We start from the raw sequence: 19,531 nt of genomic DNA on the forward strand, positions 1-19,531 counted from the left end.
CAATCCTGAAGCCATTTTGACTCCCAAATTGACCTCAAATGTTTCTCCGCTGCAAGGAGGAAGGAAAATGGAAAACCTCCCCATTGTCTCTTTGCCCAGGTAATGCAATCAGTGACCATTATCAGGTATCCTGGCAGACTGGATTTCTGCTGTAGACTGCCCCTTCAGTGATGTATCCCCCAGGGTGTGGGGGTGGACTTGAGCTACAGGGTGGCAATTTCAAAAGTCTATATACCGTAAGGGCTTGCATACCAATGTTCTGGGTTCCTCCTCCCTCCTGCGTGGGGGTGGGGTGTGAGCACCCTGTTGCAACAGTTTATAAAGATCATGCTGACTAGCTGTTTTGCTTCTCAATATTCTCTGGTTGGCCTCTGTTGTTTTTCTCCTACCGATAGTGAACCTACATAAGGACTCTACGGGCTCTAGGGTACTCCATAAGGGGAAAGGAGCAGTTTTTTTCCTATCACAAAGTCTATGAATGAAAATGTTACAATATGAATACCACAACTTACTAGGGGTGTGTGTTTGTGTGTAATCAAAAGCATGGGAAGCTGCTACTTGAGAAAACATTCACCAAATGCAAAGACCTGGGGACATTTTTTTTTTAAGATCACGTGGTCTCTGAGTTTCTGAGTCATTTCCAGGAAGGGAAACACCCAGTGACTAAAAACTGAGAAAGTGAAACTTAACTCGGGTCTTTGGTGAGGGAGCCATGGCTGCTGCAGGGGGTCACATGCAGCGTCTCCGAGATGAAGCCACTTGCTCCATCTGCCTGGATTACTTCAAGGATCCAGTGATCATTTCAGAGTGTGGCCACAACTTCTGCCGATCCTGCCTGATCCACTGCTGGGGGGAATCGGAGGCAGAGGCTTCCTGCCCTCAGTGCAGAGAGAGAGTCGAGAGAAGGAGCCTCATCCCCAACCGGCATTTGGCAAACGTCTTAGAATTAATCGAGAATCTCAACTTTCAAGGTGGGAAAGAAGAAGAAAGAAAAGGAGGAGTCTGCGAGGAGCACCAGGAGCCCCTGAAGCTCTTCTGCAAAGTCCACGAAGCCCCCATCTGCGTGGTGTGTGACAGATCAAAGGAACATGAAAATCACAAGGTGATTCCTCTGAAGGAGGCTTTCGAGGAATACAAGGTAGGAGATCCCTGGACCTTGATGCGGAGAAATAACTGTGGATTCTTCTTGGGAGGTTTTCTTTTTAACTCTCCGGTCCAAAGTAGGCATGGCATGAATTGGTGGTTGTTTATTATGTAAAACGCAGCCCAGGGGAAGCCTGAGGGCTCCTGGGATGGCTGGGAGGAGGGAGTTGAAGTCTTTCTCTCGGCCAGAAAGGGTTAACCTCATTCCCATCCCCCAGGAAGGTTGCTTTATAAATATTTAGAACAGTACAAATGTAAATTGCACATACACAACTAAGTACATGTCTCCTTTGGCTAGCAGGCTGCCTCCTCAATGCCCTGCAAAGCAGAGGGCATCAAGGATCAGCTGCAGGGGGGGGGGGAAGTGGCCAGGAATTGACCAGATGGTGCAGGATTCCCTCCCCCCCCCCAAAGTATATGTCGGAATCAGATTTTGGAGTGAGGGGTGGTGGTGGAAGCACCTACTGGTGGGGAGCACCCTTATTCTGGGGGTGCTGTGGGGCCTGTGCAATAAGGTTTCAGTGTGTATCTGTGTTGAGGATCTTTTCCCGTCCCAAATGGTGGGAAGGTTCATAGTAGCATCTGCAAAGACTAGGCTAGGGGGAAAGGTGACTTTTCCATGACAACTCAGAATTGGACCTGTGCAATTATATACAGTAAAAGCAATAAGATTCTCATTATGCTTCAGAAAAAAGCTTTTAAAAATGCCTTTTAATCCCTTTTAAAATAATTCACTTGTTCTACTACAGTGGTGCAAAAATGCTCCTGTGCCATGCAATGTCAATAATGCCACAAAATAGTAAAGATAATGAAATGAAGCTGCCCCTTTTGAACTGGTGGGATGACCAGCAGGCCCGGCTCTAGGTGCAGTCCGGGTGGCGCCGGGCCGGCAGGGGGGCGCTGCACGGCGAAGCCCCGCGGAAGCCGTACTGCGCGCTGCAAGGGCGGGGGCGCCGGAGCGATCTCCGCGTCTCAGCGCCAGGGCGCCCGACCTGCTCAAGATGGCCCTGATGACCAGACAGCAATCTTCTGACCGAAGGAGCTACTTAGGTGGATTCTGGCCGCAGCAAGAACTTCTTTGGCCCAGAAATGGAAGAAGGTGCAGCCCTTTCATCTCCCCTGGTGGTCCAAGCACATGTGGGCTCTGACTACCCGTGTTTCTCATATTATAAGACACGTCTTATATTTATTTTTTCCTCAAAAAACACACACTATGGCTTATTTTCAAGGGGTGTCTTATTTTTTTCCTCCTCCTCCTGCTGCGGCCGGCATTGCTGCTGTGCCTATCACTATGTCTTATTTTCGGGGTATGGCTTATATTCCTTGAATGCTTAAAAATCCTGCTATGGCTTATTTTATGGGTATGTCTTAAAATATGAGAAACAGGGTACTGCAGAGAAGATAACTCACAAGTTGCAGAAGACCTGCATTGCCATCTGACACAATTAAGTGGCAAAGCAGTGGGGTCAAGAGGTAGTGGGGAAAAGCCCTAGGCTTGCAGAAGAGGGGCTTGGAATGGGTGAAGTTTTGAGAAGCGCTGCTTTATTCCTGTATCTCTAGCCTCTTGGGCTGACCTCACTATCTCTTTAATGTTAGACTGATACATCCCAGGTTGGATCCTGCCTCACCCCTTCTTCCTCCTCCTCCTCTTCCCACGTCTCCCTGGGACCTCAAGATGAGAAGTCAGGCTGGGACTTTCCTGGGAGGAGACAAAGGAGCAAGCATGGCTGCCTTTGCTCTTCTCCAGACTAGTTTGTTGCACTAGAAAAAGTTTCCACCCCAGTTCTGCAGTGGTTTTCAACCAGTGTGCTGTGGCACCCTGGGGTGCCTTGAATGATGCTCACTCACGGGTGCTGCTGGCAACATTGGCCTCTGTCCCTCTTTCCTTCCCTCCCTGGATGTCATCTCTGCCTCCCAAAGGCTTGTGCAACTGTTTGTTGCAGCACATGCAGCAGCCCTGGCTACAAGCTCCGCAGGCAAATGGTGCGTCTGGGCTGGACAGGGGTTTTGGTTGCCAGGATCTGAGGCAGCCTCAAAGTAAGCAAGCAAACTGGCAAGGAATGGACAGACAAGTCCCAGGCCCCTGTGGGGCAGCGTGAGGAGGCACCTCTCTTTGGGGCAGCTCAGAGACCAAGAGGAGGACTCCTAAGGATAAGGGAGAGGAGAGGAGGCTGAGAGAGCACTCTGCAGGGGAGGGTGTTTGAGAAAGGGTGAGGGGCTGCCAGCTCTGCAAGCAAGGGGGGACCTAACTGGGATCCTGAGCCCCACAGGGGTGCTGGAGAAAAAAGGTAGTTGGTCAAGGGAGTCGTGGACCCAAAAAGATTGAAAACCTCTAGACTCTTATTTCCTCCAGTAAAGTGCTTTGCTATTATAGGAAGGCCACCGAGCGCATGAAGCCAGTGTAATATTCATCTCTCTGTGTGTTTCAATCAAACCTGAGTTTTTCCTTTTCTCTTTAGGGAGAGATCTGTCACCACCTGAAGATTCTGAGGAAAGAGAGAGAGGAAATTTTGGCCTATCAAGCAGACCTGGACAAGGAAAGCAAAGACCTCCTGGTGTGTGTCTGTATTGTTACTAGTGAGGGAACAAGCACGTGAAGAATCGAGTTAGGACTTAGGAGGGATGGGGAAATCTGCCCATTTCAGCTTCTCCCCATTTCTCCTTTTTCCATATCAGTTTGTTTATTCATTTATTATTCCGAAAATGAATCAGATGTTAGGGTAGCTACTTCCTTGTATAAATATTTTGATCTGTATTTTACCCTCATAAATACATTTTTTTGTGAACATTACCTGGCTGAGTCAACCTTGAACAATTCAGAGGTGTGAATTTCAAAGGATTGCTCTGTTTTGAGCTCCATATTTTTTCAGGAATAGCAAACTTAATTCGTTCTGGAGGTCTGTTCTTAACCTGAAACTGTTCTTAACTAGAGGCGTGCTTTTGCTAATGGGGCCTCTTGCTGCCGCTGCACCGCTGGCACACGATTTCCGTTCTCATCCTGGGGCAAAGTTCTCACCTCGAGGTACCTCTTCCAGGTTAGCGGAGTTTGTAACCTGAGATGTTTGTAACTCAAGGTAACAATGTATTTCCCATTATCGTTTATTATGTGAATAGCAGTCAAGGAAAAGTCTGAGGAATTGTGAGCTGATAAGGTGAAAGCATTTCAATTCAAATCAAATAAATATTACTAAAGAGTTGTCTTTCTGAATGTGCGCTATTGTTCATCTTTAGGAAATTCAGGGAGCTATGGGGATAAACTCTGCACTTTCTCCTCATCCTCCTCTGTTTCTGTTGCCTTCCTACAGCAAAATGGCCCCAGTCTAAACTGAGGGGTGTTTTAAGTCCAAGGATGTTCTCTGAACAGCTATGAACTCTGGTTATAATGCCTCAAAACATACAGGGAATATCCTGTGGGGATTTTATGGAGGCAGGAGAAAATATATTATTTTATTATATCCTTCCTAACTTAGAATCATAGAGTTGGAAGAGACCACAAGGGCCATCCAGTTCAACCCCCGTGCCAAGCAGGAAACCATCAAAGCATTCTTGACGTACGCCTATCAAGCCTCTGCTTAAAGACCTCCAAAGAAGGAGACTCCACCACACTCCTTGGTAGCAAATTCCACTGCCAAACAGCTCTTACTGTCAGGAAGTTCTTCCTAATGTTTAGGTGGAATCTTCTTTCTTGTAGTTTGAATCCATTGCTCCGTGTCCGCTTCTCTGGAGCAGTAGAAAACAACCTTTCTCCCTCCTCTGTATGACATCCTTTTATCTATTTGAACATGGCTGTCATATCACCCCTTAACCTTCTCCAAGCTAAACATACCCAGCTAAACATACCCAAAGCCGTTCCTCATAAGGCATCGTTTCCAGGTCTTTGACCATTTTGGTTGCCCTCTTCTGGACACGTTCCAGCTTCTCAGTATCCTTCTTGAACTGTGGTGCCCAGAACTGGAAACAGTATTCCAGGTGAGGTCTGACCAGACCAGAATTGCATTGGCTTTTTTAGCTGCTGCATCACACTGTTGACTCATGTCAAGCTTGTGGTCTACCAAACTTGCGCCAGCAAGTTCTATAACTTAGCAGAGTTGTTAAACATCCCCCCTTTTAAATTACACAGAGGTTAGCTAGTTGCAGCCTCACTATTTAGGATTCCTGGTTTCCCTTTTTTATATCTGTCCTAAAACAATAGACGCGACCATCTGATTAAAGTTAACATAAAACTAGTTTACTTACAATCATCCAGTTCACAATAAGATCCCTGAAGGCAGACTTAATTTACAGAACAACATATAACTATGTGAACTATCCCATAAGGTAAGGTTACCACTTTGCAACTTCAGTCGGAATGATAGGATTTTGGATGGGGATTGATTTGTAAATCTGGGGAATGTCCCGGGAAACGGGGACGTCTGGTAACCTTACTAAGGGAAATAGTCACAGTCACTTCTCCTAACTCTTAGGAACACACAATGGAGAACACAGAGAGCAGAACATGGAGGCCATGTGCTCCTCTACCAAGAACAGGCCACACCCACATTAAGTCACAAGCCAAGGAAGTCTGTTGCAGCTCAGGAGGAACCAGCAAGTTTTCTCCTGAGTGATACAAAACATTCCCAGCCATGTGCGTTGTAGGAATGTTGTATTTGACTGCAATATGTTTTTACATCCCACATATTCATGGCTAGGAAAAAAAGCTGCTTGCTTTAGGCTGTAGTCCTCTGCAAAATAGAAGTCAATAGAAAGATCAAAATAAATGTTTACATCTTTAGCCACTGGATGTTTCAAAAAAATGAAAAATCAGAGGTGTCCTCCCTGTGGAATTCTCATAATTCTCTCCCAGATGTTTTGAAGGCTGACCATCTTCCACACTCAGACCTCCTCTTTTCTTGCAGAAATTAACAGAAATGGAGAGGCTGAAGACTGTGGAGAAGTTCAAAGTACTGCGCCAATTCCTGGAAGAAGAAGAAAAGCGTCTGCTGACTCATGTGGAAGAGGTGGAGAAGGAGATTGCAGAGAAAAGGGATGAGCAGCTGGCCAGACTCTCCAGGAAACTCTCCTCCCTTGAGAGGATCATCCAGGAGATGGAGGAGAAGCGTCACCAGGCAGCGAGTGAACTCCTGCAGGTAAGACGGTGGCAGGAACAGCCAGAGGATCCATGAAAAGGCTGCCTCCCATCCTTTATGTGCCCCTTTCATGTATGCAAGGAGTTTAGGGGTTCAGATGATGGAGCCTCTAGTCAGGTTTGTAATGGACAGGAAGACCCAAGAGACCTGGGATGCTTAACTCACCTGAATGCAGACTAGAGATTCTTCTGTGTTATTGATGGAGAGGGAGGTGATTTTCTGCTTTTTGCTGATGATTTGTCTCCGAATGCCTTCCAGCTGTGGGGGACTTCGCCTAGGATGCATTCAGGCCTCCTTCCAACATGAGCCAGTCTCTTGACCAAGCTTCTCTTCCACTTCCCTCCACAGTTTCTGGGTTGATCACCTTCCCCGTGGATCCAGATCAGCCCAAAATGGTGCTCAGTCACAGTGACCAAACAGCAAGACAGAGGGACTCATCCAGATTGCTGCTTGTCCCACCCCTTTCCCCAAGGAAAACCCAATGTTTACTGCTGAATGAGAGAAAACATCAGCCAGGTTTTCTCTAGATTGATATTTGCTTTGGAGCAAGGTTTTGTCTGAGGGAAAGTGGCAGGGCAAAGCAAAACCATTTGGACTCATGTTTTCTGGACACAGGAAAAGCAGAGGTCTGGAGGAGCCCAAAGAAACACTGAGTTGTTTTATTACCCCTTTGGAGGCATTTTATGCTGAGGGTGCTTTTTTTTCACTTCCCGATGGAAAATAGAATTTGAAATTTGGGGACTTCTATGGGAGACAATTTGGGATAGTGTCCTGGCAGGATTGTCCTGTAGGTTTACGTATGTCTGAATTGCACAATGCAAACTGGATTAAAGTTAATAAATTATAATGTAAGACAAGAGATGGGGTGGAATCTTCTCTTGAACCCACAAAGGTGAAATTTCCCTAAAATGCTGGTGGATTTTCATAAGGATTTTAAACAATAATGGCAAAATGATGTAGAAATGTGGAGAACCTGATATCGGAAAATTAATAATTTCAGATTGGAAAAATAAAAGCTGTGAGAAATGAAAACCGGCTGATTCCACCATCCTTACCCAAAACCTTGGCATGTACAAGGCAGACTGACATCCAAGGGCCAGGGTCTGAGGGGTCTTCCTAGTGTGGCCTGTGGTGTGCAGTAAATTCCCTTCTCTTTTTCCCTTTAGGATGTGAGAAGCACCTTGCAGAGGTAAGTGGATCTGGCTCATTCCCATTAGCATCCCTCCATGAGGCCGGGATGCAAGAACCTAAAAATAGCTCTCCAGGGGTTGCAGGGGAGAGACTGCAGGACTCAATCCCTACAGCATCTCACAGGTAAAAGTTGAGCCCCCTCTTTTGAACTTGTAGCCCCCCCCCAATTCTCCCTCCAAGGTTCAAGGTCAACTGCCTCCTCCCTCCCCACATCACTTCACCCAGGGATGGGGGCTCTTTTCTTTCTCTTGCACTTTCTGTTAATGGACTTTGGTCCCAAAGATGCTTGGGAAGTGCTTAGGAAGTACCAATAGATTTCCGTGTCCAACTAGAAGCCCCCCAACTGTTAATTCAGCCCCTTTGAGGCTCTTAGGGAGGGAAGGTCTGTTGGTCTAGAATAGGTAGGTTATTTTTCATGGAAGCGTTTCCAGCGTGAGAGGTTGAAGTTGGTCTGGAGAGGGGGAGGGGGAAAGTCAGGTTGTTTTTTGCCTCTGGAGGGAGAGTCCAGTTAGGCATGGAGTTGTGTCCTTCCTGGGTGAGAGAGGGGGGCAGGAAGGGTGGAGGTTGTTGTCCTTGACCGCTGGGCAACTTTGGACATCACTCACGTCCTCTGGAGAGGCTCAGCGATGGAGAGATGGCAGGCATTCCACTTCAGGGGTTTGATTCTTACATCCTGGGACCTTCCCAGAAAGCTGTTATGGGGCAGCATCGTTGGAAGCCATGGGAGCCCTACGGTGGTGTCGCTTGGGGTTACATCTTGTCCCTTGTGCTGTTTAGCATCCTTACGAAGCCGCTGATAGCTGTCCTCAGGGGTTTTGGACTGAGGTCTCCCCAATCTGTGGTGGACACCCAGCTTTTTCCCGCTTTTCCATCTCAGTCAGGGCAGGAAGTTGAAATGCTTGGAGGTGGGTGATGGACTGGATGTGAGTCACGAGTTGAAGCTGAATTCTGAAAATGGCCTGTTGGGAAATAAACTTTCACTTTGTTCATGTCATTGAGATCTCCTGCAATAATTTGGGAGACAGTGCCACAATTCATTGTTTTTCTTTTCACCAGATATGAGAAAAGAGAGAGTCCAGAGAAGCCACTTGCTTTCCCTCGAGAGCTAAGGAACAGGATCTTGGAATCCTGTGTTCTAAATCACCTTGTAGAAGATGCAATGAAACAATTGAAGGGTAATGAATAATGGCTGCCAGGATTTCACACTGGGAATTCTAATACTTCTTCAGAACCGAACATGGCTGAAACAGAGTGTAGAGCAAAGTCAGAATTTTTTCCTCCCATGTGCTTCTGTTTACAATTCTACGGAACCTCCTTTTCCTTTTGGTTCCCCGCCTACACAATCTGGGTTTGTCCTTTTGGAGGCTCTCCTGCTCTGAATGGAGTCAAAGGGCATTAAGAAGCCCCCCTCTGCCTCCTGCTCAGGCTTGTTTCTCAACAGTGGAGCCATGGCCTGATCTGTATCCTCCTCAGACGTCCCCCTGCAGCTGCTATATCTAGTGTTTCATGTGTCAAAATCTCCTGAGAGTTCCCACATTGAGAGTGGAAGCAAGAGCATATGAGCCCCAAAGGCACAATTATGCTTGTTAACAACTTTAAAGATGTGTAGAATGTGAGGAAGGACTTCCTTTTGCATGAGAGCTCTGCCAATCCTTCCTCATCAACCTTCACTTCTCCTTCTGTTTCACAGTTATGGCTTTAATAGTTTCCCCCACTACTTTCCTTGGGAAGATGTTAAGGCTGCCTTCATCTCCCCTCTTTATCCTTTTACAGAATTCCTATTGCTCTGCCTCCCCTCCAGTCCAAGAATGTAGAGCCCAATTTCAGGGACAAAGTTCAGAGACCATCAGGATTCATGCTGAATATTCTCATTCTGCTATTTAAAGCTTTAGTTATTTTCATAGATTCTTACTATGATGTTCTAGTTTTTAATTAATTTTTGTACAATTTAATTAATATTTAATAATTGTACTTGAATTTAAGGATGCCACGTTATGAAGTGTTACTTTTGTATGGAGATTTATTTCAGGTGAAAGAGTGTTGCCCTTACACTTTATATCTTTTTACTTCCTCAGATGCTGTGTTATACAGAAAACAGATTCAAAAGGGTAAATTTCCAGGGGAAGAACAATTTTACAGGAGGGATGGGGATTGATATTTCATGGGTGTTGAACCGTCAGTTCTGCAGACTTTGAGACCCCCATCAATGGCATAACTCTGGGTAACAGTCCTCTAGTGGTGTTTGGGTTCTTTGTCTGTCCCATGAATTAACTGGGAGGGGGTTTGAAGGCTCAGATTGGGGGCAGAGCTTGTCCCTGCGAAGAACCTGCATGCCAGTCTTGAGTTCCGTTCCTGCCTATAGACTATTATCCTGGTTTCCACCTCGATTTTATAGATTCTGCTTTCTTTCATAAAATTTATATTCTGCTTGATTGTAGGGAAAAGCCTCAGAGCCTTACAATATCTTACAAAAGCCCTTAAAGAGAATCCTGAAGGGTCAGTCCAATGTCCATCTTGTCAAGTTCTCATGTATAGGGAACCTGCATTTGCATTTTGTATTCCGCCATTTTCTAGTATGGTTTACCATTTCTGAGTTTGAAAGGATCCCAAGGATCATCTAGTCAAACCCCCTGCAATGTGGGAATTACAGCTAAACACGCTAGTTGTTTTAATTCCTTAGACCTACAGTTGTCATCTTTGCAATTATTTGTTCTATGATTTAATCTTTTGCTTGAAATAAGGAAACAACAGGTGCTATGTTATGGTGACCCCTTCATGGATCAATGCCTTGTCGTGGCGAAGGGGCTTGAATAACTCAGAGAAGCTATGAGCTATGCCATGCAGGGCCACCCAAGATGGACAGGTCATAGTGGAGAGTTTTGACTAAACGTGATCCACCTGGAGAAGGAACTGGCAAGCCACTCCAGTATCCCTGCCAAGAAAACTCCATGGACAAAGACAACAGGCATATAAAAGTTATGACGCTGGAAGATGAGCCCCTCAGGTCGGAAGGCGTCCAACATGCTACTGAGGAAGAGCGGAGGACAAGTACAAGTAGATTCAGAGCTGATGAAGCGGCTGGGCCAAAGCCGAAAGGACGCTCAGTTGCGGATATGCCTGGAAGCGAAAGGAAAGTCCGATGCTGTAAAGAAAAATATTGCATAGGAACCTGGAATGTAAGAACCATGAGTGGAGGTAAGCTGGATGTGGTCAAAAATGAGATGACAAGAATAAATATAGACATCCTGGGCATCAGTGAACTAAAATGGAAGGGAATGGGCGAATTCAGTTCGGGTGACTATCATATCTACTACTGTGGGCAAGAATCCTGTAGAATAAATGGAGTGGCCCTCATAGTCAACAAAAGAGTGGCAAAAGCTGTAATGGGATGCAATCTCAAAAATGACAGAATGATCTCGATACGAATCCAAGGCAGACCTTTTAACATCACAGTAATCCAAGTTTATGCACCAACTACCGGTGCTGAAGAAAGTGAAATTGACCAATTCTATGAAGACCTACAACACCTTCTAGAAATGACACCAAAGAAGGATGTTCTTCTCATTACAGGGGATTGGAATGCTAAAGTAGGGAATCAAGAGATAAAAGGAACAACTGGCAAGTTTGGCCTTGGAGTTCAAAATGAAGCAGGGCAAAGGCTAATAGAGTTCTGTCAAGAGAACAAGCTGGTCATCACAAACACTCTCTTCCAACAACACAAGAGACGACTCTACACATGGATATCACCAAATGGGCAGCATCGAAATCAGATTGATTATATTCTCTGCAGCCAAAGATGGAGAAGCTCTATACAGTCAGCAAAAACAAGACCTGGAGCTGACTGTAACTCAGATCATCAGCTTCTTATAGCAAAATTCCAGCTTAAACTGAAGAAAGTAGGAAAAACAACTGGGCCAGTAAGATACAATCTGAATCAAATCCCTTATGAATACACAGTGGAAGTGAGGAACAGTTTTAAGGATTTAGATTTGGTGGACAGAGTGCCTGAAGAACTATGGATGGAGGCTCGTAACATTATACAGGAGGCAGCAACGAAAACCATCCCAAGGAAAAGGAAATGCAAGAAAGCAAAATGGCTATCCAACGAGGCCTTACAAATAGCGGAGGAGAGGAGGCAAGCAAAATGCAAGGGAGATAGGGAAAGATACAGGAAACTGAATGCAGATTTCCAAAAAACAGCAAGGAGAGATAAGAGGGTCTTCTTAAATGAGCAATGCAAAGAAATAGAGGAAAACAATAGAATGGGGAAAACCAGAGATCTGTTCAAGAAAATTGGAGATATGAAAGGAACATTTCGAACAAAGATTACCATAATCAAGGACAAAAGTGGTAAGGACCTAACAGAAGCAGAAGACATCAAGAAGAGGTGGCAAGAATACACAGAGGAACTATACCAGAAAGATATGGAGGTCTCGTACACCCCAGGTAGTGTGGTTGCTGACCTTGAGCCAGACATCTTGGAGAGTGAAGTCAAATGGGCCTTAGAAAGCACTGCTAATAACAAAGCCAGTGGAAGTGATGATATTCCAGCTGAACTATTAAAAATTTTAAAAGATGATGCTGTTAAGGTGCTACACCCAATATGCCAGCAAGTTTGGAAAACTCAGCAATGGCCAGAGGATTGGAGAAGATCAGTCTACATCCCAATTCCAAAGAAGGGCAGTGCCAAAGAATGCTCCAACTACCGCACAATTGCGCTCATTTCACACGCTAGCAAGGTTATGCTTAAAATTCTACAAGGCAGTATGTGGACCGAGAACTCCCAGAAGTGCAAGCTGGATTTCGAAAGGGCAGAGACCAAATAGCAAACATGCGCTGGATTATGGAGAAAGCTAGAGAGTTCCAGAAAAACGTCTACTTCTGCTTCATTGACTATGCAAAAGCCTTTGACTGTGTCGACCACAGCAAACTATGGCAAGTTCTTAAAGAAATGGGAGTGCCTGATCACCTCATCTGTCTCCTGAGAAATCTCTATGTGGGACAAGAAGCTACAGTTAGAACTGGATATGGAACAACTGATTGGTTCAAAATTGGGAAAGGAGTATGACAAGGTTGTATATTGTCTCCCTGCTTATTTAACTTATATGCAGAATTCATCATGCGAAAGGCTGGACTAGATGAATCCCAAGCAGGAATTAAGATTGCCGGAAGAAATATCAACAACCTCAGATATGCAGATGACACAACCTTGATGGCAGAAAGTGAGGAGGAATTAAAGAACCTTTTAATGAGGGTGAAAGAGGAGAGCGCAAAATATGGTCTGAAGCTCAACATCAAAAAAACCAAGATCATGGCCACTGGTCCCATCACCTCCTGGCAAATAGAAGGGGAAGAAATTGAGGCAGTGAGAGATTTTACTTTCTTGGGCTCCTTGATCACTGCAGATGGTGACAGCAGTCACGAAATTAAAAGACGCCTGCTTCTTGGGAGAAAAGCAATGACAAACCTAGACAGCATCTTAAAAAGCAGAGACATCACCTTGCCGACAAAGGTCCGTATAGTTAAAGCTATGGTTTTCCCAGTAGTGATGTATGGAAGTGAGAGCTGGATCATAAAGAAGGCTGATCGCCAAAGAATTGATGCTTTTGAATTATGGTGCTGGAGGAGACTCTTGAGGGTCCCATGGACTGCTAGAAGATCAAACCTATCAATTCTTAAGGAAATCAGCCCTGAGTGCTCCCTGGAAGGACAGATCGTGAAGCTGAGGCTCCAATACTTTGGCCACCTCATGAGAAGAGAAGAATCCTTGGAAAAGACCCTGATGTTGGGAAAGATTGAGGGCACTAGGAGAAGGGGACGACAGAGGACAAGATGGTTGGACAGTGTTCTCGAAGCTACGAACATGAGTTTGACCAAACTACGGGAGGCAGTGCAAGACAGGAGTGCCTGGCGTGCTATGGTCCATGGGGTCACGAAGAGTCGGACACGACTAAACGACTAAACAACAACAACAATGTTATGGTGATGTTTTGTCAAAAATATTTATTATTTTTTAGCTATTGCATTGTAGCCTGTTAAGCCTGTCTTTTTGCTTCCTCAGATGTTCAGTCATCCAGAAATCTTCAGAGAGCTAACCTTTTGAGTTATTCCCCCTTTCCCCCAGGGAACTAGTCTTATCGTAAATATTCAATCCAAAAGAGAAGCACGGAATAAGCAGTCCTTTGTAAAATTGCCCTGCCACCTGCCTCCTCTTCCCTGGTGGCATGCCCTAAATTTCCAATATGGTAGGAAGGCAAGGAGAGAGCAAGTGGGTGAGAGAGATGGAGAGCAGGAATAAACAGGCTCCCCACTTAGTGGGCCCAAAACATGACCCCTGCGAAAGTGAGGGGACGCCTATATTTGTTTTTATGTTGTATTTTTATGCTGCGAACCACCCTGAGACCTATTGATGAAGGGTGGTAGGAAAGTGTGATATTATTATTATTATTATTATTATTATTATTATTATTATTATTATTACTACTACTACTACTACTATGGGGGAGGGGGGTCCTCATCCCACGCCCCAACCAGAGATCACCAAAGACCACAGATATTGTCAGAGGAAAGCAGCTTCTCTCTTTTCCTGCCTCTTTCAATTCTCCTCTCTTTCTCCTGCACTAACACAGAAAAGATGAGTAAAAGATTACTGGGTGGTTTTTCCTCTTAGAAAATTCCTGGGTTGAGAGGAGGGCAGGCACAATACACATCAAATATAGGAAAGTGAAGAAAACTGATTTAAAAACCAACAAGGAAGATATTTATTCTGATGAAAGTCTGCAAGGACAGAGGAGTCTTGCATGTGATGCAAAGAAATCCCATTGATCTGAAAGGGAATCTGGGGTTTTTGGTTGTTGTTGTTTATAACAAGTTGTCTGTTTTTGTCTCTTGGCTGACTCTACCTAATATTCTCTTTTCCTCATCTTTCCCCCAACAGCAAATGTGACTCTGGATCCAGACACAGCCCATCCGCAACTCATTCTGTCCAAGAATAGGAAAATAGTGAGATTGGGAAACGAAAAGCAAGTCCTGCCCAACAATCCTGAGAGATTCAGCTACTGGTTTTGTGTGTTGGGACGTGAGAGATTCACAGCAGGCAGACATTTCTGGGAAGTCACTGTGGGAAGTGGGAAATTGTGGGCTGTGGGGGTTGCCAGGAAATCTGTGAGGAGAAAGGGCCACTTCCCCTTAAGGCCTGAGGAGGGTGTGTGGGCTTTGGAGAAGTGTGAAGGCAAGTACTTCCCTGATGACTCTCCTCTGTCCCTGAATGAGGAGCCCAGGAGGATCCGGGTGACTCTGGACTATGAAGGGGGATGTGTGTCTTTTTCTGACGCTGACTCAGGAGCCGAACTCTACACGTTCTCAGGAGCCTCGTTCTCTGGAGAGACCCTCCTCCCTTTCTTTTTTCAGTCCGAAAAAAAAACCCACCTCAGTATCTCCTGAGGAGACTAAATCTGCCTCTCAGGCCCAGCAGGAGTTTCTCTCCAGACCAGAGTGACTGATATAAAAAACATTTACCTGCCAAGAGCATGTTGGGCAGTTTTTCAAGGGGACCTTTGAGAGGATTCATTCCAGTCAAAATCAGCAGAAATAACAAAAAAAAAATGGATTTGCTCTTGCTTTGCATGTCCCTTTTCCCAGAATTCCCTCTGCAGCTTACTTCTTAAAGAGACAGTCACACTTTTAGGAATCCTAATAAATTTCCTCACCTTCAATCTTGTTTTCCTTTTGAGATGTCTGATTTGGCAGAGCACGAGACGTAATCCCAGGGTTGTGGGTTTGAGCCCCATGTTCAGCAAATGTTTCCTGCACTGCGGGGGGTGGGACTAGATGACCCTCAGGACGCCTCGCAACTCTGCAATTCTAGGTAACTTTCCTCTCCCCACAAGACCTTATGCAGCTATAAAAAACGCATGCATCATTGGATTAACAGAGGACTAAAAAATGAACCCCTTCACCCACGTCAGGCAGGATAGCTCCTTGCTCTGGAAACCTTAGATAGGAAGAAAATGTAAAAGAAAGTGCTTGTGTATGTATGTATGCCTTGATGGACTCCGTATGTGTTAAATCGTCAACAGTGCCATTCAGCCTCAATTCTTCGGCAATCAGCCTTCTTTATGGTCCAGCTCTCACTTCCATACATCACTACTGGGAAAACCATGGCTTTAACTATACGGACCTTTGTCGGCAAGGTGATGTCTCTGCTTTTTAAGATGCTGTCTAGGTTTGTCCCCCTTCATAGATCAATGCCTTGTTGTGGCGAAGGGGCTTGAATAACTCAGAGAAGCTATGAGCTATGCTGTGCAGGGCCCCCCAAGATGGACAGGTCATAGTGGAGAGTTTTGACTAAATGGTTTTCCCACTAGTGATGTATGGAAGTGAGAGCTGGACCATAAAGAAGGCTGATCACTGAAGAATTGATGCTTTTGAATTATGGTGCTGGAGGAGCCTCTTGAGAGTGCCATGGACTGCAAGAAGATCAAACCTATCCATTGTGAAGGAAATCAGCCCTGAGTGCTCACTGGAAGGACAGATCCTGAAGCTGAGGCTCCAATACTTTGGCCACCTCATGAGAAGAGAAGAATCCTTGGAAAAGACCCTGATGTTGGGAAAGATTGAGGGCACTAGGAGAAGGGGACGACAGAGGACAAGATGGTTGGACAGTGTTCTCGAAGCTACGAACATGAGTTTGACCAAACTACGGGAGGCAGTGCAAGACAGGAGTGCCTGGCGTGCTATGGTCCATGGGGTCACGAAGAGTCGGACACGACTAAACGACTAAACAACAACAACAATGTTATGGTGATGTTTTGTCAAAAATATTTATTATTTTTTAGCTATTGCATTGTAGCCTGTTAAGCCTGTCTTTTTGCTTCCTCAGATGTTCAGTCATCCAGAAATCTTCAGAGAGCTAACCTTTTGAGTTATTCCCCCTTTCCCCCAGGGAACTAGTCTTATCGTAAATATTCAATCCAAAAGAGAAGCACGGAATAAGCAGTCCTTTGTAAAATTGCCCTGCCACCTGCCTCCTCTTCCCTGGTGGCATGCCCTAAATTTCCAATATGGTAGGAAGGCAAGGAGAGAGCAAGTGGGTGAGAGAGATGGAGAGCAGGAATAAACAGGCTCCCCACTTAGTGGGCCCAAAACATGACCCCTGCGAAAGTGAGGGGACGCCTATATTTGTTTTTATGTTGTATTTTTATGCTGCGAACCACCCTGAGACCTATTGATGAAGGGTGGTAGGAAAGTGTGATATTATTATTATTATTATTATTATTATTATTATTATTATTATTATTATTACTACTACTACTACTACTATGGGGGAGGGGGGTCCTCATCCCACGCCCCAACCAGAGATCACCAAAGACCACAGATATTGTCAGAGGAAAGCAGCTTCTCTCTTTTCCTGCCTCTTTCAATTCTCCTCTCTTTCTCCTGCACTAACACAGAAAAGATGAGTAAAAGATTACTGGGTGGTTTTTCCTCTTAGAAAATTCCTGGGTTGAGAGGAGGGCAGGCACAATACACATCAAATATAGGAAAGTGAAGAAAACTGATTTAAAAACCAACAAGGAAGATATTTATTCTGATGAAAGTCTGCAAGGACAGAGGAGTCTTGCATGTGATGCAAAGAAATCCCATTGATCTGAAAGGGAATCTGGGGTTTTTGGTTGTTGTTGTTTATAACAAGTTGTCTGTTTTTGTCTCTTGGCTGACTCTACCTAATATTCTCTTTTCCTCATCTTTCCCCCAACAGCAAATGTGACTCTGGATCCAGACACAGCCCATCCGCAACTCATTCTGTCCAAGAATAGGAAAATAGTGAGATTGGGAAACGAAAAGCAAGTCCTGCCCAACAATCCTGAGAGATTCAGCTACTGGTTTTGTGTGTTGGGACGTGAGAGATTCACAGCAGGCAGACATTTCTGGGATGTCACTGTGGGAAGTGGGAAATTGTGGGCTGTGGGGGTTGCCAGGAAATCTGTGAGGAGAAAGGGCCACTTCCCCTTAAGGCCTGAGGAGGGTGTGTGGGCTTTGGAGAAGTGTGAAGGCAAGTACTTCCCTGATGACTCTCCTCTGTCCCTGAATGAGGAGCCCAGGAGGATCCGGGTGACTCTGGACTATGAAGGGGGATGTGTGTCTTTTTCTGACGCTGACTCAGGAGCCGAACTCTACACGTTCTCAGGAGCCTCGTTCTCTGGAGAGACCCTCCTCCCTTTCTTTTTTCAGTCCGAAAAAAAAACCCACCTCAGTATCTCCTGAGGAGACTAAATCTGCCTCTCAGGCCCAGCAGGAGTTTCTCTCCAGACCAGAGTGACTGATATAAAAAACATTTACCTGCCAAGAGCATGTTGGGCAGTTTTTCAAGGGGACCTTTGAGAGGATTCATTCCAGTCAAAATCAGCAGAAATAACAAAAAAAAAATGGATTTGCTCTTGCTTTGCATGTCCCTTTTCCCAGAATTCCCTCTGCAGCTTACTTCTTAAAGAGACAGTCACACTTTTAGGAATCCTAATAAATTTCCTCACCTTCAATCTTGTTTTCCTTTTGAGATGTCTGATTTGGCAGAGCACGAGACGTAATCCCAGGGTTGTGGGTTTGAGCCCCATGTTCAGCAAATGTTTCCTGCACTGCGGGGGGTGGGACTAGATGACCCTCAGGACGCCTCGCAACTCTGCAATTCTAGGTAACTTTCCTCTCCCCACAAGACCTTATGCAGCTATAAAAAACGCATGCATCATTGGATTAACAGAGGACTAAAAAATGAACCCCTTCACCCACGTCAGGCAGGATAGCTCCTTGCTCTGGAAACCTTAGATAGGAAGAAAATGTAAAAGAAAGTGCTTGTGTATGTATGTATGCCTTGATGGACTCCGTATGTGTTAAATCGTCAACAGTGCCATTCAGCCTCAATTCTTCGGCAATCAGCCTTCTTTATGGTCCAGCTCTCACTTCCATACATCACTACTGGGAAAACCATGGCTTTAACTATACGGACCTTTGTCGGCAAGGTGATGTCTCTGCTTTTTAAGATGCTGTCTAGGTTTGTCCCCCTTCATAGATCAATGCCTTGTTGTGGCGAAGGGGCTTGAATAACTCAGAGAAGCTATGAGCTATGCTGTGCAGGGCCCCCCAAGATGGACAGGTCATAGTGGAGAGTTTTGACTAAATGGTTTTCCCACTAGTGATGTATGGAAGTGAGAGCTGGACCATAAAGAAGGCTGATCACTGAAGAATTGATGCTTTTGAATTATGGTGCTGGAGGAGCCTCTTGAGAGTGCCATGGACTGCAAGAAGATCAAACCTATCCATTGTGAAGGAAATCAGCCCTGAGTGCTCACTGGAAGGACAGATCCTGAAGCTGAGGCTCCAATACTTTGGCCCCCTCATGAGAAGAGAAGACTCCCTAGAAAAGACCCTGATGTTGGGAAAGATGGAGGGCACAAGGAGAAGGGGACGACAGAGGACGAGATGGTTGGACAGTGTTCTTGAAGCTACGAACAGGAGTCTGACCAAACTGCGGGAGGCAGTGGAAGACAGGAGTGCCTGGCGTGCTCTAGTCCATGGGGTCACGAAGACTCGGACACGACTAAACGACTAAACAGCAGCTAGGTTTGTCATTGCTTTTCTCCCAAGAAGCAGTCTTTTAATTTCGTGACTGCTGTCACCATCTGCAGTGATCAAGGAGCCCAAGAAAGTAAAATCTCTCACTGCCACCATTTCTCCCCCTTCTATTTGCCAGGAGGTGATGGGACCAGTGGCCATGATCTTGGTTTTTTTGATGTTGACCTTCAGACCATATTTTGCGCTCTCCTGTTTCACCCTCATTAAAACGTTCTTTAATTCCTCCTCGCTTTCTGCCATCAAGGTTGTGTCATCTGCATATCTGAGGTTGTTGATATTTCTTCCAGCAATCTTAATTCCGTCTTGGGATTCATCTAGTCCAGCCTTTTGCATGATGAATTCTGCATATAAGTTAAATAAGCAGGGAGACAATATACAACCTTGTCGTACTCCTTTCCCAATTTTGAACCAATCAGTTGTTCCATATCCAGTTCTAACTGTAG

The 19,531-nt window shown here is 45.3% G+C and overlaps 2 protein-coding genes across 2 annotated transcripts; both read left to right on the forward strand.

The window, feature by feature from the left end:
* The first annotated feature begins 624 nt into the window (after positions 1-624).
* LOC118081283 (zinc finger protein RFP-like) lies at positions 625-16,033 on the forward strand. Its single transcript, XM_060270784.1, has 7 exons — positions 625-1,138; positions 3,603-3,698; positions 6,039-6,269; positions 7,436-7,458; positions 8,517-8,635; positions 9,536-9,568; positions 14,398-16,033. The coding sequence occupies exons 1-7, from the start codon at positions 713-715 to the stop codon at positions 14,901-14,903; spliced, it is 1,434 nt and encodes a 477-aa protein (XP_060126767.1). The 5' UTR covers positions 625-712; the 3' UTR covers positions 14,904-16,033.
* A 1,156-nt stretch (positions 16,034-17,189) lies between these two features.
* On the forward strand, positions 17,190-19,531 carry LOC132591583 (butyrophilin subfamily 1 member A1-like; the record flags this gene model as incomplete). The annotated part of the gene is made up of 1 exon (XM_060270823.1): positions 17,190-19,531. A coding segment is annotated over one exon (537 nt), but the record flags the coding sequence as incomplete, so codon positions are not given.

The sequence above is a fragment of the Zootoca vivipara genome, chromosome 2 (genome assembly GCF_963506605.1).
Source record: "Zootoca vivipara chromosome 2, rZooViv1.1, whole genome shotgun sequence".
NCBI classification, from domain to species: domain Eukaryota; kingdom Metazoa; phylum Chordata; class Lepidosauria; order Squamata; family Lacertidae; genus Zootoca; species Zootoca vivipara.